Here is a 21997-nt window from a genome sequence, read left to right as displayed (position 1 = left end):
GCAATCTACCCAATCCCAAACTGTCTCTCCCTTATGTTTGTCTCTCTGACCCATCTATGCCAAGATGATAAGTATGCAGTTAGAATTGTCCAGAACTCACTGTCAGCTGCAACCATGAGAACAAAGGCCTGGGTGGTGGGGGTGTTGTTAATACACGAGTGCTTGTGTCCACAAAGCAAATGGGAATGATCCCCTGAAAAACATTTATCTTCCTACCGCCACAAATTGTACTTAAAATTAATTTTGAGTTTTAATTTATCTATAGTTAATTTCATGCATGTTTTATTTGGTTTAGACTTTAGTAGAAATTAAATACATTTTGACAGCTAAGTTTGTAATTTATCATAATAATGATAGAAGAGCTTTGTGAAGTGCAATTTTGCACTGTTTGATCCTCCTCAACCACAGTACTTGAGCAAGGACTGTTGCAGTCACATGCAGTGTAGGATAGTTACAATGTGACAAGTTGTCCTTACCTACAGTAAATTACAACTCTAACTGTACATTCTTATGCGTACATAATTTTGTCAGTGTAACACTTTTTTTAAGTAGCAGCGTAATGTGCATCCAAAATTATTTTATGTTTATGTTTATGTTTATGATTATTATTATTACTATTATTATTATTATTATTATTATTATTATTATTATTATTATTATTATTATTATTATTATTATTATTATTATTATTATTATCATTATTATCATTATTATTATTATACTTTACATTCCGTTTCTGTTAAAAACATCACATGTGAAATATGGGTACATTTCTTATTTTTTAAGCTTTGTGTTTGCAAACAAAGTTTTCTAATAAATAAATAAATAAATAAGCGAGTACGTCCTGACCGCGTGACTGCAGGCGTTACGTGATGACGTCTGGCTCCAGGAAGAGCAGCAGTATCTTGACGGAAACGCTTGAAGCTTGTGTGTTTATTGTAAACTGACAAATACGCAAGTATGACTGACCTTTTTGCATATTTAACGCTGGTTTTATGCTTTTATTATGTTTCGGAGTTGAAGTCCTTATCATTGGAAAAAAACGTTAGTTGTTTATGTATCTAGGGTTGTCATAAATAACAGATCAGACCAGTTAGCTTCTGTTAGCTCTGAAGCTAACAGCTGGGCTCACTGCTTCTGTAACTTTTAGAGGCTAAACAGCGGGATAGAGAAAAACTCTGAAAGTTATAACTATAGTGGTAAGGTCGAAAATACATACAAATAATCAATTTAAGTATAACATACTCATACGGGTCACCAATAGGATGTTTCTTCTATGTTGATATCAGGCAGAGTGAATGTTCGTTAGCAGGCTCAGTTCTTAGCATGCTAACAGTTGTTATTCATGTTAAGACGCTTTAATCTAAGCTGTCAATAAAATATTAAACCCTTGGTAAACACAGTCTGGCAGCAGAAACTGAGCATGGCGGTGTACTTCGGTCTGTGATGTTGTGAAAACGGGGTTTATTAGTCTCCATCTGTAAACCGGTCTCCGGTGTTTTTCTGTCCGTCAGTTTCCAGCTGCAGTAAACAGGTGTTTTCTGTACAGGTGTCAGCTTGAGGCCCTCTCTGTCTGTGTCAATATTTAGGCATTTCAAACCCTAGCAAAAGACCATCCCAAAATGATATTTTGTAAATTAAAACAGGATAGGTTAGTTTTATCTTAAACGATCTGAAAACCCTTCTTTTAATAAAGTACGTTCTGTTTGGTGTCAGCGTGAGATATATGATACATGGATTTGTTAAGTCCTGATTATTTCATTAACTTATACTTTGTGCAGGAATAAAATTGAGGGTTTTTTGTAAATTCGTATACAAAACTCTGTAATATACTTATTATTAGCAGCATCAAAGAAAAGTCAAGGCAGAGAGTACTGTTCAGAAAATATTTTAGTTGAAATTTTTCCATCTCACTCCACTCTCCTTATTACTTCAGTCAACTAAATTTGTACACTTCATTTTTCTGCCTGTCCGTTTTGGAACAGGATTTTCCACCTGATTTTTGTGTTGCACATCACACATGTTGTTTTAATGTCATTCGTGTCTCCTCATGTCAGTCTCCTTTATGTCAGTAAATCCTGAAACGTGTGGTGGTTAATAACCAGCACCTTTCGCCTTCTTTGTGTGTGTCTGCAGCCGGGGTTTGACCTTTCAGCACACTCCAGCAGACATGTCGTACGGGAAAGCAGAGGCGTACCGCCCCGTCCCTCGGGACTTCAACAGCCTCATTCAGACCTGCAGCTCCAACATCCAAAAGATCACACAGAACAGTAAGTGCTTGAGCACTGCCTCTTTACCTCTTAACCTCGTTCATCTTGGTCCTGTTGGTGATGAGCTGTACAGATCTGTACCAGAAACAGGAGGGTGATGACCTGCTGACTGTGTCCACGTTTTACACAATCTATTATGCCAACTTGAGAAATGAACAGCAAAAGAGGCAATAAGGAGGAGGACGAGAGTTTTTTTGTGTGGGAAGGATTCAGTAAAAAAAAAGCCAAACAAATATTAGCGAACCACAAATATTTTCTGTCCTTTCATTTCTTTGGTACCAGATTTAATAAGGTGTTTTACTTTCATCAGCCACGTGACTGATGTTTTCCTGCAGTGTGAGCAGGACAGTGTTTCCTGTGATACTCCACATTTGACGAGTGTTGAAGAAAGCCTCAGTCTGATGAGCTTGTTTGATTCACAAACCACAGCCTTTCACTGAGCTTGTTCTGTTTGCTGGTTTCAGTCTAAATGTGCTGACTTTGTTCCACACTGTTGGGATTGCCATGGCTACAAGCCTTATATCCAATACCCTCTGAAATTCCAATTTCAGAGGGTATTGTGGTTGAAATTTCCCACTTGGAACTCGTAAATCCCAACTTCCCATTACAAAGTTGGCAGACTCTTTGGAGGATGCACTCTGGTGAGGATTTCTCCCCTTGAATAGAAACTCTCATTTGAGGATACATTCTTAAATCAGGTGTTGTCTGGAGCAGATCTGATGTAGTTTATTACACCCCACCCACACACCCCATCCACAGGCCTTCATGAGAAACATCAGGGGTGGAACTACTCAAACAGACATCTGTTGATGGTGACATATAACAGCGTGCTGTGGCTCTGAAAAGCGGATTGTCCAAAAAGAGAAGACATCATTAAGCTGCACAAACAGGGACACAGATACAAACCATAGCAGAGGCTCTGAACGCTCCAAGAGATACAGTGTAAAGCATAGTTAGTAACTTTAAAGCAAAAGAGTGGCTTCACACCTGAGCGTGACAAAACTAGACACCAAAATTCCTGAGAAGACAGGTGGTCAAAAACCCTTACTGATACCCCTTTTCAATTGAGTGGTGCTGGTCTAGTCCTGGTGCTAGTTTCAGGCCAGTTCCTGACTTAGCGCTGGTTCTTTGTGTTTCCACAGACAAAGCTCTGGCTCTCAGTGCTCAAAACCATTTCTTAGCAAGCACCAACTTTTTGCTAAGCCAGACCTAAGCACTGGCTACGTCCAGAGGCGGGGCTGCAGTGACCAATGATCAGCGGTTAAAACAGTCATTGTTAAAAAGGAAAGCTGCCGAGTGAGTCGTCTGTTGTTTTGTTGGAGTTTACTCAGTCATAATTTTACCCGGAGGAGAAATAGAAGCAGCGCTGCATTGCCTCTTGTATATCAGGTCAACTTTGTTGCTGTTTCCTGCCCCGTACATCTGCAGTAGACACTGCCTTCCCCTTGAGTGGCTACCTATGTGACTTGCTGTCTTTTTACACTGATGCAATGATGTGGCCCAGACTCAGCTCTTTGCTGATTAAAAAAACAAACCGGCTCTTAAAAAGAACGTGTTTAGAACCAACTTAGCCCTAGCACCAGCACTGAAAGAGCACCGGTGGAAAGGGGGTATGAGAAGACTTGCAGCAGGACTTGGTGGCAGCAGGCACAAAGGTATTGGTCCAGCACAGTGAGGCTCAATCTCAACACTGAATGTCTCTGTGGTCAAACTCCAGGACGCAGGCTTTCACTGACAAATAAATAGAAGAAAATCAGTTCCAGTTTGTTTATAACCAGATAAATACCACAGTCTCCCAGATTTGGTCCAAAAAGAAGTGCTGGAATATTCTAGAGTGGCTGTCACAGTCACTTGATTGAACCCAAGAAAAGATCCATGGTGTGATTGAAAGAAGGCAGACCTCAGTGAAGAGGAGGCCGCTGCAGCTTGTGTTGCTGTTTTTGTGGACAGCCCCCTTCATCTCAAACCTGAGACCTTTCTCTGTGTGCTTTGACAGCTGCTCAGATAAAGACCATGGTGAACCAGCTGGGGACCAGACAGGACAACAGTGAGCTCCAGGACCGTCTGTAAGTATAACTGCGTCTACCAGTGACAAGTTCCTCTCTTTGGTGAACAAACTGACGCTGGGCTCTTCACTCATATGTTGGACTCTTCCAGCTGCTGCTAAACCTCAGTATGTGTCTGACATGACTATGATTGATATCATCAGAGTTGCCGGGAGTCATTGAAGCCCACAAGTTGTAGTTCTATTAACCTGTTTGTTAATTAGAAGTGATGTTTGTGCAGGCAGCAGATTCAACACTACACCAACCAGCTGGCTAAAGAGACCAACAAACACTTGAAGGAGCTGGGCTCCATCCCTCTGCCCTCATCACCCTCAGAGCAGGTAAGCCTCAGTTCAGCCACACTGCCGAGCAATGGAAGGGAAACACTGCTGAAGCCACACATCCCCATCCGTGCTCTTCAGTTTGTGCTTCCTCTGAACGGTGCATCAGTCTTTTTTAAAGAATCTTCTATGATCAAACTGAGCAGGTTTCTTTATTGTCAGCTGAGTTTTCTGCTTCATTCTTCCTAATAAAGTATAAAAACAAGTTACTCGTGATGCGACAGAACTCTCTAAACTGCAGTCAAAACAAGTCTGTCAGTCCACTTGTTTTATAGATGCTGCTCATCTGTAGCATCTGTACAAGCTAAGCTAAAAGGTAGCTTCAGTGAAAAAAAAAAACAGAATGATTGAAAAATGGAAGTTATGCTATGAATAACACTCAAAACATTTTTGGTTTAAATATTGTTTGCTTACACCAGAAATTACATTTCAACTGAAAATTTAGCAGAATGAAAAAGGCACTGGGGAGAATCCACTGTCTTCCTCTCCCACAGATTAACTTCACAGTTTTTGGTGTTTATTTCTCTCTAAAATGTTGATTAAATAGATCTATGAGTAAAAATAGGGTTATATGAAAAGAAAAGCGATGACATACACAGAAAAAATCTCTGAAGCCCTCATCAAACTCCAGCTGTAAGGAAGTCAATGATTATAACCTGAGAACAAAGTCCCTCTGCCAGAATCACATGCTGCCAGTTAAACAGTGAGTCAGCTTGTGCTCATTGACAGTGACAACACATTAAGTTTAAGCACTGCCTTGGCAGAGGTTATGTTATCATTTCTCTTCTTCTGTTTCAAAAATGAAAAAGCCAAACCCCCACATCCACGTCCTGAGAGACAAATCAACATGAGACCAACAGAAACCAACCCACAAATGTTTCCACACAGTGTTTCCTGACTGACGTTAACATTTTGGCTAGCTTTCTAAAAAATACAACCCAATCATCCAGAATCATTGGTAAAATTTAAAACAAAAGTTTAACCGACATGTTTTACACCACATTTGAGTCACAGAACAGAAGTGAACAAAGGTAGGAGCAAGGCGCTGATTTTAAATCTAACAAACACTGAATGAGAAAAAAAAATTGTGAGCGAATTAAACACAGCCAGAACAGAACTCGTAAGGTCAAATAATAATATTAAAATTATATAATGAAGAGGTAGAAAATATGTTATTGAAGCAGAAAAACCGAACAAATAAAATCTATCAATACAGGTTTATCTCAGAAAATATCATGTAATGTGACTTAGTTTCAGTCGCACCTGTATGTAACTCACAGTATCAACAAAAACTGTAGGTGATACATTTTCAGAACCTGTTTTGAAACCTGAAACATGCTGAATGTGTCAGTGCTCTTACCTCCGGCTATCACACAGACTCTGTGAATGTATGCAGCAGCTTGTCCACCATCTAACTTTTCCCATCCTTCATCTCACTGTGGATCCAGAGGCAGCAGAAGATCCAGAGAGATCGACTGATGAACGACTTCTCTGCAGCTCTCAATAACTTCCAGGCCATTCAGAGACGTGCAGCGGAGAAGGAGAAGGAGTCTGTGGCCAGAGCGAGAGCTGGATCCCGTCTGTCTGTAAGTCAGGGCTCATTTCTGCCCTCGGAGGCTCATCTGAGCAGGTTCATGAGAGGAAAGCTGTAGATTCGGACTGTCAGGCAGCCTCAGTAAGTCTGTCTCTTCCTCTGCTGCAGGCTGAAGACGCTCCTCGAGATGAGAAACTTGTTTCTTTTGATAGGTGAGTCTCTTGTTCTTGGTTAAGGAGGACATGGAATTTTATAGAGACACAAACTCTGACCATCTTTGAAGCCAATGTTTGAAAGTTTGAATTTCTTGCTTTTAAATGACTTTAAAAGTGATAAAACTGATATAATTTAAGACCAACAGCCAAATGGACCTCTTTTATTCATTTTTCTCCCCAAACTAAGTTCGCTCAAATGTCAAACAATGTTATTTGAAGTCATGTTCATTTTATTTCATTATGCTGTAACATATTATTCAGGCTCCTCCCTTGTTGTTTTCTGTTGTATTCTCTGAATCTAAACATATTTGCAATAATGATTTTCCCTGCGTGTGTGAAGCCAAGATGACTGGGGTCAGATGACGACACAGACGGAGGAGGCAGCCATCACAGAGGAGGACCTGGAGCTCATCAAGGAGAGAGAGACCAACATCAGACAACTGGAGGTCTGTCTGTCTGTCCGTCTATCTCTCTGTCCGTCTGTCTGTCTGAGAAAGTGAAGGGACATCAGCCCTCCACTGTGACCTGTGACTGATCCTCAGGTTTTCTCTTTCAGTCTGACATCCTGGATGTGAACCAGATCTTTAAGGACCTGGCTGTGATGATCCACGATCAGGGGGAGATGATTGGTGAGTGGGCTGGGGCTCCGTGGATCTGTCTGAAGAACTACCCCATGTGGTGATGGCTGTAAGAGGCTTTGGTGAAGCTCTGAAGCCCAATCCCAATGTCCACACTCACACACTCTGTGACTTTTAAACACGCTCCCCCAAAGTTCATGGGGCCTCAGGCTGTCCCACTGTCAAATCATAAAGTGCTTGAGGGATCTCTTGCTGACTTTCTGAGCCCTTACTGTACCCTTTCCGTGAGTCAGCATGGTTGCAGACTTACCGTGAGGGAATTCCCCAAAGCCATTTTATTGTGACGTAAAACCATAGAAACGTGGGGTTCCCAGGGGAAGCCCACAAACACGGCAGGTTAAACGAATGTGTAATAGTGAAATTGAAGAGAGACAGCAAATAAGAACCGCAGAAATTAGACAAATGTTGATGCTTCATAAACATAAGTCTACCTGTCTTTAAGAATGCATGTTTAAAACTGCCGTATCTTTTCATATAATTATCTATTTATATATTTATTGATTAAAATTTTAATTTGTTTACATATTCTTTTCTATTTATATATTTATTTATACGCATAAGGTATGTGCAGTTTAATGAATTAATTCAGATTTTGTACATTCATATTTCTGATTTGACTTATGGGAGCATACAGGTAACAAGTCGTTTATTTTAATCTAAAGCTTGTCCAGTAACAATTCATACTGCTAGCTCAGGTGAGCTACACTATCACATGCAGGGAGTGTGAGAAGTGGTTAAGTGCTGTTCCAATCCAAGTTAAAGCATTTTGAGCCCTTGCGGACTCATGCACTTAAACACTTTCCAGGTGATCTTAATTAAGACTGTAAGGCAGGGGTGTCTAACTGATCCAGTAAAGGGCTACTGTGGCTGAGGGTTTTCTTTCCAGCCAAGCAAAAACACACCTGACGCAAATTATTCAATCAATCAACTGGATTGTCTTTGAATGGTTGATTTGTTGGATCAGGTGTGTTCTTGCTTGGTTGGAATGAAAACCTGCAGCCACAGTGGCCCTTTACTGGATCAGTTTGACACCTGTGCTGTAAGGGCTCAGGGTTTAGGGGGGCTTGAGATTCAGCCTGACACTTTTTTCTAAAACATGTTTCATTACCTGAGGCCTCAGTGACTGGCATTGCTGACATCTGGTGGTCAGTACAGTGAAGTGCAGTTGATACGTGTTACTGAGTTATGGATAGTTTGAAATTTGCGATGGTCAATAAAGTACCTGAAAGCCATACTTGAGTAAAAGTAACAATACCTCACTGTAAATCTAATCCTGTAAAAGTAAAAATTACCCATGAAAAAAACCACTGCAGTAAAAGTCTTAAAGTAGCTCAAATTAAAACAACTTAAATATCAAAGGTAAAAGTACAATGAAACAAAAACAGCTAGAAACAGTTGTTTCTCTCACAGGCTTTAAGATAAAGTCTCCCTCCCTCCCTCAGCTCCCTTCACCTCCTGCTCTGTTCCTCACCTCCTCTCTCCTTCCTTCTTCTCTGGCTCCCTTTTTATTTAGGTTTGAGGGTGACTTTACGCCAATGTTTTGTTGTTTTTCAGAAAACACAGGAGGCTCTTTATCCTGTAGGATGAACCTCTAATCCTGACAAAAGTGAAAATGTTTTTTAGTTATGGCGACAGGTGTTGGTCTTCTTCTGAAGCTTAACTAGCAGGTGGTGTGGAGGTGTGGAGGTGTCTCTACGATCACCAGTGGACGGGGTTGTTTCCATCATGCTGTAGACACTGAGGAATATTCCCAGGCTGAGTGCGGTCTCACTGAGACGAGTCTCAGCTTGATATGGGAGCGCTAGTTATTCTCAGAAAACACACAGTCCCAATAATCCAGACATGATGAGATGATTATATTCACTTTTATTGTAGTGAGCCACTACAGTGACAGTGTAAGTGGAGGTCAATGTATCTTTCTTGTAGCTATAAAACATGCAGGAGACAACGTAAAGGATTTGTAAAGAATCTGATGAACAACTGATGAGCTGTCTGCTAACAGATGGTACAGACAGTCTGTGTAAACACAGGTACAGGCCAATAGATCACCACTAGCATTAGCCGATTGCATCACTAGCTACCTGTGGTCTGAATAAAACAAAGGTAGTAAAATCAGATCACATGATTACCAGAAACTGCAACGCTGGTGTTGCTTTTGAATCCCTTCCCTCAGCTCTCATCATGAAAACTCAGCTCCAGTGGTTACTATGGTCTTCGCTCTCTCTGCATCCAAACGCCTTTTATTCGTCCCCTTCTCAACAACCGTCCTCCTCCTCTTGCTCTGCGTAGCAGAAGAAGAGGGGCTAAGAACTCTGGCTGCTTTTTCTCTGCAATTGTTTTTGGAATAGACACTAAGGGCTCTAATTTCGTAGACCAGGCGCAGGCGCACCTGCCCTGCGCCTGCCTTCGCCGTGCGCACAGGGCGTGACCGGCGCACTTTGCAAGTTTCCTGTAGTGCCAAGAGAGGCGCAGTACAGGCGCACATGAGCGCAGAGCTGCGCGTCCACGCCTCCCTCTGCGCAAATGGCAGAGAGGGAGGAGAAAAGCCGTGAGTGGGTTTAACACAGCCGAGCACTGTTTTAACCGATCAAATGAGCGCCTCTCCTCGCCTTTAAATGCCCTGCGACTGAGGCGCAGCGTCTGATTGGTCTGAGTGATCTCCAGCACCTCGGAGAGAGTGCTGGTAGCGGAGACGGTCAGAGCCGCTGTGCCTGCAGCAGGTCAATGGAGAGCGGTGCGCATCGGAGGACACGACGCGCGTCACCTTGTGGGCCAGCTCCCGGGACAGATTTAATCTGTTCCTTTGTCTCTATCCGGAGTAAAAAATTAAGAGGCAGTTACACAGCTGGCTTATCCATTCAGAATACTTTTGATCCACCTGCACTCCTGGTTTGTCATTGCCAAGCAGAGCCTTTGGTGATATACTGTATACTCTCCCAGTGTCTCCACCTCATCCTCCTTACAATAATGTACTCCACCTTTTTAGATCACCTTAAAAATAAAGACTAAAACAGAGAAATATGGGAAATCACGGGTAAATCCTGAGTGACAAACATTTATTTTGTCTGTTTTTTTTCTTCGTCTTTTCTCTCCCTATTTTCTTTGAATTAAATGAAATGAGAGAAGCCAGATATATACTCAGTATCAGATGTTAAGGCTGTTTATTGTTTAATTGTAAGCTGCCGTCAGGTTAACTTTCCATTATGACAAACGGCTTTAATCTGACATCAGATGTGACGGACAGTTAATATAGATATAAATGTATATGCTGGTTCAGACAGTTACGTTAAATAGTGAATGCTGTGATTGTTTACTGCATCAAAATGTGCCTGACACTCTGGAAACCTGCCTCTGAGGCTTTGATGACATGTGCGCACATATGCGCCTGTCACCAAATTACAGCTGCGTGGGGTGCGCTCCGCTTTGCGTCGAGGATAGACCAGGTTGGAGCTGGCGAGCTTTCAGCGCACTTTTTGGGCACGAAATTGTCACTGCGCCAACATGAATCTGCTGACACTTCCCCCTGATGCGCCGTCAACTCCCCCTGGCGCGCCGTCACACCCATCTCAGCGCAGACGGTCTACCAAATTGTCAAATTGGCAGCGCACGGCGGTGCGCCACACGAAATTAGCACTGCGCAGGCTGCGCCAGGCTTGCGCCCCCTGCGCTGCGCCACGAAATTAGAGCCCTAAGTAGTGTGCAAAGACTTTTCATTGAAGAAAAAAAATGTGTGATTGAGCGCACTCACCGCTGCCCAGCTGCTGATTCAGACCACGGACATTTCTCATCAGTGTCAGTGCACTATATGTATGACTTACTACCAGTGTATAGATGACTTTTAACAGTTATTGACAGAAATGCTTAAAAATATATGACCTACCCAACCCTAACCCTACCTTTACTGTGGATTTAACTGTGTAGCTACAATCATGACCAGTGTCCTCCTCATGGGTCATGTGACTGACGCCGCCGTGTGTTCTGCTCCACAGACAGCATCGAGGCGAACGTAGAGAACGCTGAAGTTCATGTAGAGCGAGGAACAGAGCAGCTACAGAGAGCCGCCTACTACCAGGTGAGTCTGCAGCTGTGTCTCCACTTTACCTGTTGTTAGTCAATGATGCCACCCAGGTAAGCATCCCGTGTCTTCTCCTCTGCCACAGCAAAAGTCCAGGAAGAAGATGTGCATCCTCGCCATGGTGTGCTCCATCGTGCTCGCCATACTGGGCATCATCATCTGGCAGGCTTCAAATTGAACAGACTCCACCCATTTCACCGTTTCTGCTCTAATTTACTCTCCCTCCCCACATGCAAGTACCTGCTTGGAATCACAGGAGGAAGAAGAAGAAGAAGAGGAGGAGGAGGCGGAAGACCTGGGATCTGTGCAGGCGGGAACGTTTGATCTGATTCTGTAATTACCACAGATGTCTTGAAGGATGGAGGACTGAGGTGGTGGGGGGGGAGTGATTGAGATTCCTTAATTTGCTTTATTCATTCTTCTTTTCTGCACTAACACTAGCTGTCACTGTATTCAGATGTCTAAATGTGGTTCATGGGTCTGTTTCAGAAAAAAAGAAAGTTAAAAGGATGATCTGTTTTTAGGGGCTGTAAATTATTTCTCTGTTCTCTGCTGCTCTCTCAGAAACGTGACCCAGGAGCTCTAACTCCTGGAGGCAGGAGGGCAAGGGTTGTATAATACATGTTGTAAAATGAAAGCAGGTGAAACAGTATAAATAAAGACCACGTGTGTAAATATTCCACAGTGCTGCGATGTACTCCTCTCGTTATGGATGATAAACAATGACAGTAAACGATGAAACATCAGGCTCTTTCATTGATTCCTGTGACTTCTCGTGGTTCCTCAGGTTGGGTCCAGTCTGCTGCACTACAGGTCTCAGTGTGGGCTGAAGCAGACATCCATGGTTAGAGAGAGCTCAGGGACTCTGGAGCATGTCAGAGCAGTCCCAGAGCTTGCTGCCGCTGTAGTGTCTTCACAATAGAAAGAAAAGTCAAAGCAGCTATAATTTGTTTCAAATGTGATACAGAATGTGGACTCACTTCCTCTGCACCTCGGAGCTCTCAAAGAACCTCACCATGGTCGCACCTGATCCGTCAGGGAGCATCCCAAAGAAGCTCTTCATGCTGCTCAGTGGACAGAGGATGGGGGGGGGGGGCTGTCAGAGGAGCATGAAGAGCTCTATAGAGAACTATTCATGTTGAATCATATTAAGTTGATGAAGGGACTCAGGCTCTCCTGCTCTGCCTCTGCTCAAAATACAGACTAACTGTCCTGACGCCAGAGCTTGGTGACCTGAACCTGACATAAACAGGATATGATATTCTCGCAGTTCGATTCTATTATGATTTTTGGGACGCTAATTTGATTTAAATTGCATTTCTTCAATATTAACAATTTTTGCAATTTTTAGTTTGCTTTTCCAACACCAGACCATGTGAAAAAGTTAAATGATGATGATATTGTTAATAGACTACATCAGGAGCCACATTTCTCCATAAAAATAGTCATGACGTGAGTCAGAGAGAAACACTTTACCCTCTGCTGGAGAAAGTGGTAACTTTTTTCCAATCTAGTTTATAAGCAAAGACTGAGATGGAGAATTTGAATTTGAAATTTGAATCAATATTTTGATATTGTCAAGCAAAAAAAATCCTTTTATATCGATTTTCAATTTTTTCTCCCTCCCCTAATAAACAGTAATGTCACTCTTCCTCTTCCATCCTTTCTATCCCTCTAAATTGCACAGCCTCTCCCCTGAAATGAAGTGATGACACATCTGTGTGATGGCCTTGGTAAGAATGCAACCAGAATAGCAGTGTGACATTTCCTGCTGCCACTAGGGGGGGCACTATAACTAATAAAAAATCCTTTCATTGAATATTCAGGCCTCTTGATGCATTAGGATTAAAGCATTAACGGCTGAGCAAGAAAGGTACTAACTGTGTCTTAGCCAAACATCCAACTCTTAAATTTCCTGATCGGGTCGAGCAGGACTGGACTGATTTACGGCACATCTAAGTCTCCATGGCAACACCACTGGCTGATGGGAGAGGAGAGATCTGTGTTTTTCTCTGCTGAAAACAGATGGTTGACATGGATGGTAACGTGGTTTGAGAACATGACTGCGGGAGCTGGAATCAAACCCTCAACCTTGATCTATACTTTACTTGAGCTTCTGTAGCCTCTGTGGTGTGAGGTCTCTTTGACCTGTGCGCCTCATGTAAAGTGGATCAGTAACACCCCTCTGGAGAAAAAACTCTTCAAAGCAGCTCGGGGAAACATTCACTGTTTTCCAAATATCTCACGTCCTGTTGACCTTTCACCAATGTGTGTACACAGAAACACACTCAAACACAGGATGTGTGTGTGTGTGTGTGTGTGTGTGTGTGTGTGTGTGTGTGTGTGTGTGTGTGTGTGTGTGTGTGTGTGTGACTCTGATTGCATGGCAGTGTGGTGAAACATTTCCTGCTATTCTGGTGCAGTCTTCCTCTCTCCTTACCCAAGAAATCAGCACAAACAAGAACATACCCACACACACACACACACACACACACACACACACACACACACACACACACACACACACACACACACACACAAAGTTAAGGATGCACAACCTCAGGAGCCAATTGGTAACCATTGGCAACGCAGGTTTTTCAGACACAAAGTAGAGGATCTTTTTGGTGCTGCTGACGGGGGCTTCTCTGGATCCTTCTAAAGAATCAGAATAAAGACTTAGAGCAGCACTGAATAGTTCTGGTAACAGCTCCATCGGGATCTTGACATGACATCCGGAAGCTGCAGAGCACAAAGAACGAGATCTGCTCTGGGAAACGAGAAGCAAACACACATCATGTACCTTTATAACCAGACTGATCCAAAGCTCATGTTAGCCAGACCGAGCACTTTGCTAATGTTAGCCAATTAAAACTGCATCCAGGTAGTTCTCACAGCGCTCCACTTTTCCAACGTAATTCCCATTCCTCTCTGCAGCTCCTCTCAGCTCCATCAGGCTGGATGGGGAGCGTTGGTGCACAGACATTTTCAGATCTCTCCAGAGATGCTGGGTCAGATTCAGGTCTAGAGTCTGGATGGGCTGGAGGACCTTTACAGGGTCCAGTCTTGGAACCCCTTCCTTTGATATCTTGGCTGTGGTCTCGGGGTCTTTGTCCTGCTGAGAGATGAACTGTGGCCCCAGTCTGAGGTCCAAAGTTCTCTGCAGCAGGTTTTCATCCAGGATGTCTCTGTACATTGCTGCATTCATCTTTCCCTCAATCCTGACTGGTCTCCCAGTTCCTGCTGCTGAAAAACACCCCCACAGCATGATGCTGACACCACCATGCTTCACTGTAGGGATGGTATGGTCCAGGTGATGAGCGGGGCCTGGTTTCCTCCAAATATGATGCCAAAGAGTTCAATCTTTGTCTCATCAGAGCAGAGAATTTTCTTTGTCCTGATCTGAGAATCCTTCAGGGGCCTTTAGGCAGACTCCAGGTGAGCTGCCATGAGCCTTTTACTAAGGAGTGTCTTCCTCTGGCCTCTCTACCATACAGGCCTGATTGGTGGATTGCTGCAGAGATGGTTGTCCTTCTGGAGGGTTCTCCTCTCTCCACAGAGGACCTCTGGAGCTCTGACAGGGGGACCATCAGGGTCTTGGTCTCCTTCATGAGAAAGACCCTTTTCCCTCAGTTTAGAGGGTCGAGCTCTTGAAGAGTCCTTGTGATTCTGGACTTCTTCCTTCTCCAGATGATGGAGTCCACTGGGCTCATTGGGACCTTCAAAGCAGCAGAAATGTTTCTGGAGCCTTCCACAGATTTGTTCCTGGAGACCATCCTGTCTCTGAGGACAGTCTCTCTGACTTCATGCTTGGTTTGTGCTCTGACACACTCTGTCACCTGTGGGACCTGATATAGACAGGTGTGAGCCGTTCCACATCAGGTCCAATCAGCTGGATTCAGCACAGGTGGACTCACATGGAGATGAAGGAACATCTTCAGGAGGATCAGAGGAAACAGGTTGAACCTGAGCTCTGTTTAGAGCTTTAGATGCTCGTCTGTAGCCAGACCCTGTTTGCTATATAATAACCACGGCACATGCTAAGTCGTGTGCTCCACCACCTCAGAGTGTCATCAGACACGGATCAGAGGGCTATGTGAAACTCAAAAGGGTGAATTTTTTTTTTTTTTTTTTTTTTTTCAGAAGTCGTGCCTCTGGGTCTCCCCTTCTGGAAACCTTGTCAATACCTACTGATTATGTTACCTGCTAAGTGGCAGCATCCCACCACTAGGTCACAGTTTTTCACATCAGTGCCAATTTTCTGAACTAGTGGCATTGAGAAATAAAACAATGATCCCAAAATGTCCAGGAAGAGAAATGTTGATGCAGACGAAGGCTGTTTCAGGAAAGATTGGAAGGCCAATTTGTGCTTCAAGGAGAAAAACCAGTATGTCTTTATGTTATGAGGCCATGGCAGTTGTCAAAGAGTACAATCTACATTGGCATTTTGACACCAAACAAGGAGCTACGTACGCCAAAGTGAGCCTTCGAGAAAAACAACAAATAGTCCAAGATTTGAAAATGCAAACTGCGATCACAGCAGGCTGAGATTAAGAAAGCTACAACCCAAAACAACACGGCAGTGAAAGCTAGCTTAATGTGGCTGAAGAAATCGGCCTTTTTCAGAGGGTGCAGTTTTGAAGCAGTAGCTGCATTTATTTTACATTTCATTTATCTTACAATACATTTAGGGAAGGGCACCTTTCACATTTGAAACGATACAGCACTGATGCTGGTACCTGGCAATCAGTATCGATACCCAATAGTACCAGTTTTTGGTACATTTTTGTGTGTATTTGGTAAAAAAAAAATCAATTTGTTTAATGGTTAAATATAATTCCTTTTTCAATGTAACATATTCATTTTTCAATATAAAACCTAGCAATGTTGTGTTCACATCCAGCATGGAAAATCGCCAACTCTTCCTCTCCTTTACAGTCACAAGGATGGGTTTAGGAACCTAAACATGGTACCTTTTGGTTTTACATGAATTGGTACCGGGTACTTTTAAATGAATTTGGTCAGTACCTACAAATGGACCTAATTAGTTACCCATCCTCAGTTACATTTAGCTACATTTTATACTGACTTACAGTTACATCTGGCTTTTTGAGGACAACCATCATGCTGGTGTGTCCATTTTTAAGACCCCTAGTGTCCCCACTTCAGTCCCAAGTGTCCTTTGTCCGACTCCTCCCCTCAGCCCTGTCTGTGTGGCTCTAAATAGAACTGTAACTTACCAGCTGAGCATTACGTTGTATTGAAATAATCTTTGAACTAAAGACTGAGACCATAAGCGCATAAGGAAATGTCCCCACTGGACATTCAGAGAATGACGCTGTAAGACATGTCTGTATTGGTTTCTCATTTTAAAACCAAGAATCTCAATCAATGTGTGTGGTGTGAGTCCAGCTCCTGTCATGGATCTTTAAAATACACCATGCATTAATCTAAAAGTAACACGTGGACGATTTGATGTAAGCCTTTAACTTTCTCACGTGCTACAGTTCCAACAGCTGCTGTGAAAATTCAACATTTTGGAAAAGGTTTCATATAAATGTGGCAAAAAGCAGTCTGTACTAGACAGCTGAACACTGTGTGTGTGTGTGTGTGTGTGTGTGTGTGTGTGTGTGTGTGTGTGTGTGTGTGTGTGTGTGTGTGTGTGTGTGTGTGTGTGTGTGAGGGGGCGGTGATGATTCAGAAGTCAGATTTCTCACAGGAACAGCCACTTCACTGGAAGCAGAAGCACGTTGCAGTTGGCCGGTGAGGACAGGTTTTTGGTTTCTCTATTTCTCTCTCTCTCTGTCTCTGTCAGATAACGGAGGCATCCACAGAGGAGAAGAATACGCACATTCAAACTGGATTTCTGATTGTTCGGACTCTCTGACAGCCCTCTGAGTCTGTCACTCTGAGAAAACTGAGCCGCCAACATGTCCAGAGTCACCAATCTGTCCAAGCTGCGGCAGGAGAGGATGAGGGAGATCAACCTGCGGGTGAGTCGACACCCTCTTCATCCTTCAGAGGAACATTTTAGACGATAAATTAGCACGTTAAAAGTGGAGGTTGTTAAAGTTCCTGTTCCTGTATCTCTGAGTCACTGTGTGTTTTCAGCTTGAAGCGTTTCCTCCTCGGGATCCTGGCCTCTCACTTCAGGCCTTGATGGCGCTTCATATGTAGATAATCCTCCAAGTCCTGTATGTCTGACTGAGTGTAGGTGGTGGGGTGTATCTATGTTTGTTGTACACAGTGTACTTGCTCTCTGGATATTTAACTATAGCAACTGTTGCCATAGAAATAGTAGTGGGTGTGAGTGTGATATTGCTGCTGTCTTTGAGGATGTTGGAGGCCTCAAAAATGGCTCAAAAGATGCGGAGTGAATAAAGAGCTGCTGGTTGGATTTCTCAAAGCTTTCACCTGAGTCTTGGTGTCTCAGGTATCCTTCAGCTGATTGTGCTTTTAGCTGGTTTCACTGAAATCATGCAATCTGCAACCCCTGCACAAAATATGGAGCTTCTGTATGCTGCACCAATGAGCTTTCTTTTTTTCAACAAGTTTCATGAAGATTCAAAGACAACACTGATGTAAACCATCACTGCACAGGCCAGAGCAAACCAGTACATACCTTAAGAATGGAAGAGTTGGCCCCTTTTCTTTGTTTTGCAAGCAGCTGATTTGTTGCCAAAAGCATCCAAAGCAACTGGAGGTGACTCCAAAATGAACAAAATTCCTTCAACCTTCTTCAGATCATTTGGGCTGTGTATGTGAACACAGACAGAACTAAAAGACTGGTTAGAACGAGCCATGTGTCTGTTGATTGGTCAAAAGAATCATCACTTCCTTTGTAACGACTTGATTGTTCTTCGTATCAAAGAGCCACATGCCAATCACAAAGAAGGCGAATTGCTGGATCATTGCTCTTTGTTAACTGTGTTGTGTTTTTCTTCTTTGTTGGATTTATTAGCGGGGTACACTGTGTCACACTGCTATGGCGTCATGACACTGGGTGGCTGACAGGGCTTAAGGCACATTTCTCCTCCCTTTATGTACAAAAATGTAAAGATCCTTTTCAAACCATGTCACTGTCACTGCTCACATACTTCAGTGCGTCCTTTACATTGGCATTACTGTTAACCAATACATCCACCAGGGGGGGCAGCCCATAGCCAAAAGTTTATAACAACAACAAACTTCAAAACAAACATGGCCAGTGTGGAGGAAGTTTTGCTGATGTAGCTCTTGTATAAAAGAGAAAAACGGAGGCAGTGTTATAAAATGAGGTGGTCGGTGGGGTTTTTAAATACATTGCTAAGTTCCTCCATTGTTATTGCTTCTTTATGTCTCACTAAAGCTACGTATGGTATAGTAACACCAACACTGCCCCAACGGTTTCTGGTGGGACTGCTTCATTTGACCCATATCCGTAAGCTTTATGGAAACGTGCAGAAATATGGACGAAATTAACGCAGAACACGGACAGAAGGCCCTGTCCAGATCTGGATCTGTATTTAACGTTGAGCATAAATAGGCCTTTACATGTCCTTACCAAGAAGGGCACAGCTGGTTGTGGAAATGCAAACTAGATCAGGCTTACCAATCCCACCCGTACCAAACTGTATTGATCCGTAACGGAGCACCTGGTGGAAATAGGGCTTTTAGGAACCCAGTTAGACATGTCAAAATAATTCCCTGTGAGTGAGTGTGCAGGGGTCCAAGCGTGAACATGGACATGGGCTTATGGTCCTACAAGGAAGCTCTACAGGCAGGACTGAGCTGATGAGGAAGAGGAGAAAGGGAGAGGAAGAGAGATGAATGGAGAACTGACAGGGAAGGTGGAGGGTTTCATCCTTAGTTCTCTTTAGTTTATTGAGACAGGGCTCGAAAAAGCCAGATCTTTAGTTCCCAGCTTGATTTTTTTTTTTTTTTTTTTTTTTTTTTTTTTGCTTCCCACCCGACTCTTTTGATCATTGCCTACCCTGTAGGCATTACATTTCCCCTGTGCTTTGGCATAACCTTGCTACAATACCTACTGGTCACTTTATCAGGTCTACCTGTTCAGCTGCTCGTTAACAATAAGGGACTCTGACAACAAGGTACGGTTGTTGGTCTGAGTATCTGACAAAATGCTGATCTACTGAGGTTTTAACCCAGAACTAGGGAGGGCAATCAAATTACATATAAACATTTGGATTTCTTTTTATGGCTTTTGAATCACATTGTCTTTGTTCAAAAATCCTTTAAAAAAATAAAAATTCAAATCTTTCATAGCCTTTGTATATAACCTGGGTTGGAAAAAAGATACCACTTTTCTCCAACAGAGGACAAAATGTTTTTCTTTGACTATCCAGTAATGAGGAGTTAGATCCCCTGAATAAATCCTAAAAAAGTGACTCACACATAACGCATATTTTATGGGAAAGTATGGCTCCTGATACAGTCTGTAGACATCATCATCATCATCATCAACATTCAACTTTTTCACATGGTCTAGGGTTAAAGAAGAGAGCTAAAAATCACAAAAAATCAGAAATATTGACCAATGGTAATCTAAACTGATTAGGCACTCCAAAACTCATTAAAGAATCAAATCTGTTAAAAAGCATATTGTCCCAGCTCTACCCACAACAGAGAATGGTCCCACAAAGAGCCAACATCCAGAGAGCAGCAGTTCTCTGGGATTAAATGTTGATGCCAGAGGTCAGAGGAGAATGGACAGACTGGTTGGAGCTGATAAAAAGGCAACAGTAACTCAAATAACCACTGGTTACAACTGAGGTCTGCAGAAGAGCATCTCTGAACACACAACACGTCCAACCTTGAGGCAGATGGGCTACAGCAGCAGAAGACCACACCGGGTGACCCTCCTGTCAGCTAAGAACAGGAAACTGAGGCTACAATTCACACAGCAACACCAAAACTGGACAATAGAAGATTGGAGAAACGTTGTCTGGTCTGATGAGTCTGGATTTCAGCTCCACACTCAGATGGTAGGGTCAGAATTTGGCGTCAACAACATGAAATCATGGATCCATCCTGTCTTGTATCAACGGTTCAGGCTGCTGCTGCTGGTGTAATGGTGTGGGGGAGATTTTCTTGGCTCACTTTAGGCCCCTTAGTACCAACTGAGCATGGTTTAAAGTCCACAGCCTACCTGAGTATTGTTGCTGACCATGTCCATCCCTTTATGAGCACAGTGTACCCATCTTCTGATGGCTACTTCCAGCAGGATAACCCTCCATGTCATAAAGCTGGAATCATCTCAGACTGCTTTCTTCAACATGACAATGAGTTCCCTGTACTCAAATGTCCTCCACAGTCCCCAGATCTCAATCTAACAGAGCACCTTTGGGATGTGGTGGGGTCCAAACATTGTATGAATGAAGTCATCTGACAGTGGAGAAGGAGAATCAGAATTTATTAGGGCTTCCCTTTGGCGTCTCAGACAAACTTGCAAAGAAGCGTGCAGCTGATACCTTCTTGGTTGAAGCCTCACATTGTTTGACCAATCAGCAAAGACTCCATCTATCTGTCTGTGACATCACTGACTACATGAATGATGAATAAACGTAGCAGCTGTTCTGAGCGCCTCATCTTACTATAGCAGTACCATGGGTCGTGTCATCAGCAACTCAGCAGAACTTTTCTAATAGTCTCAAATTCATCACAAGTGTTTTAATGGATGCTTCTGGATATGTCACAGGACAGTCGTTTCCCTCTGGTTTCATTTTTACAACCCATCTCCAAAAACATTGGCTGACTGTGTGGTTCTTCCTCATTAAAACTGTAAAACCTCTTCACTAAAATGAGGAACTATCAAGCTTTTCATCAGCGCTCGGCTCAGAGCCAGTGTCTCTGGTGGCACACTTGATGAGTAACCCACACATTTACAAAGTCATCATTAACTCATTGGCTGCCCTTGATGTCTATAGATGTCAATTTTGTCCTTCAACGGGAGGAGGCGGGGCCTGGAGCAGCTTGTCGAACAATATCAGGCTTGTAAACTACAGTAGGTGGTAGTGGTGCTCTCTTTGGAGGGAAGATCAGCATAGACATGAGAAGATGTGAGATTGAAGCCTGTGCTGAGGGGCTTTAAGATGCTGTTCATGGACTATATTTACAGCCTGGTTCAAAAAAAGCTTGGGTCTGAAACTCTGACTTCTATATTAGCACACACTGTCAGACATCCTCCAGGTGAGGATGTCTGACAGTAGTTCAGAGAGATAGAGTGTCACAGTCATGAGAAAAGATGACAGAGATGATGGAGAGGATCAAAGGATGGAGCTTTTGAGACAAGCACAATCAAAAAGAAGTGTGGTTTCTTTGTTTTTGGATGGAAAACTGGAAGAGACATGAAAGAAGAGGGTCTGACCTTATTTTAGCAATTTTGGTGTTTACATAGTCATAAAACGCAACATTCTGTGGGTCTTGAAAGATCGGTCGAATTGTTTTGAAAATTCTGGCATGAGTTAAGCTCAGTAACGCAGGATGCACACATTACAGCCCCACAGCTGTGTAGTAGAAGAGTCCAGCTGACCTGTAGAGAGGTATTTCATCAGCCAGAAAAGGCCCATTATGCTAGATGTTAAATTCGGACCAGGATATGGAAGTTGTCTGTTTATGCACTGCGTTTATTTCGTCCATATTTCCGCACGTTTCCATGAAGCATGAAGCGGATACAGGCCAAATGGAGTAGAACCACCGGGAACCATGGGGGCAGTGTTGCTGTTACTGCCCCATATGTAGCTCTAGTGAGACACGAAGAAGAATGATGTATTTAACAGCCTCACAGACCACCGCCTCCCAAAGCTGCCACGGTTTTTGTCTTTTATGCAAGAGCTGCATTCGCTACACCTCCTCCCCAGTCGCCATATTTGTTTATGGGTTT

At 43.1% G+C, this 21997-nt stretch overlaps 2 protein-coding genes across 3 annotated transcripts in view; both read left to right on the top strand.

Annotated features, from left to right (window-relative positions):
- Positions 1-853: 853 nt before the first annotated feature.
- On the top strand, positions 854-11854 carry stx12 (syntaxin 12). 2 transcript variants are annotated; one of them, XM_074687672.1, is made up of 10 exons: positions 854-958; positions 2137-2270; positions 4267-4336; positions 4557-4656; positions 6105-6242; positions 6359-6402; positions 6746-6851; positions 6962-7034; positions 11033-11115; positions 11204-11853. In XM_074687672.1, exons 2-10 carry the CDS (start codon positions 2171-2173, stop codon positions 11294-11296), a joined length of 807 nt encoding a protein of 268 aa, XP_074543773.1. In that variant the 5' UTR covers positions 854-958; positions 2137-2170; the 3' UTR covers positions 11297-11853. The 2 variants fall into 2 exon arrangements, with proteins under 2 accessions (XP_074543773.1, XP_074543774.1); XM_074687673.1 differs by having other exon boundaries at positions 891-911; positions 11204-11854.
- A 4977-nt stretch (positions 11855-16831) lies between these two features.
- arhgef2a (Rho guanine nucleotide exchange factor (GEF) 2a) overlaps positions 16832-21997 on the top strand; it is a 45053-nt gene continuing 39887 nt past the window's right edge. The window contains exon 1 of the mRNA XM_074686443.1: positions 16832-17108. Within this exon, the coding sequence (XP_074542544.1) occupies positions 17046-17108 (63 nt within the window). The 5' untranslated portion in view covers positions 16832-17045. The remainder of the gene's footprint in view (positions 17109-21997) is intronic.

This window comes from Halichoeres trimaculatus, unplaced genomic scaffold (assembly GCF_033239565.1).
Source record: "Halichoeres trimaculatus isolate MK-OKI-2021-1 unplaced genomic scaffold, fHalTri1.1 fHalTri1_scaffold_14, whole genome shotgun sequence".
Taxonomy (NCBI): Eukaryota; Metazoa; Chordata; class Actinopteri; order Labriformes; family Labridae; genus Halichoeres; species Halichoeres trimaculatus.
The sequence above is the reverse complement of the archived record's forward strand: the minus strand, read 5'-3'. Positions and strand labels throughout refer to the sequence as shown.

Bases quoted from the DNA above. Each gene is read 5' to 3' on its own strand.
- stx12 (XM_074687673.1), top strand. From the start codon at position 2,171: ATGTCGTACGGGAAAGCAGAGGCGTACCGCCCCGTCCCTCGGGACTTC. The intron at 4,337-4,556 runs GTAAGTATAACT...ATGTTTGTGCAG, and splicing joins AGTGAGCTCCAGGACCGTCT to GCAGCAGATTCAACACTACA. The intron at 4,657-6,104 runs GTAAGCCTCAGT...CTGTGGATCCAG, and splicing joins CCTCATCACCCTCAGAGCAG to AGGCAGCAGAAGATCCAGAG.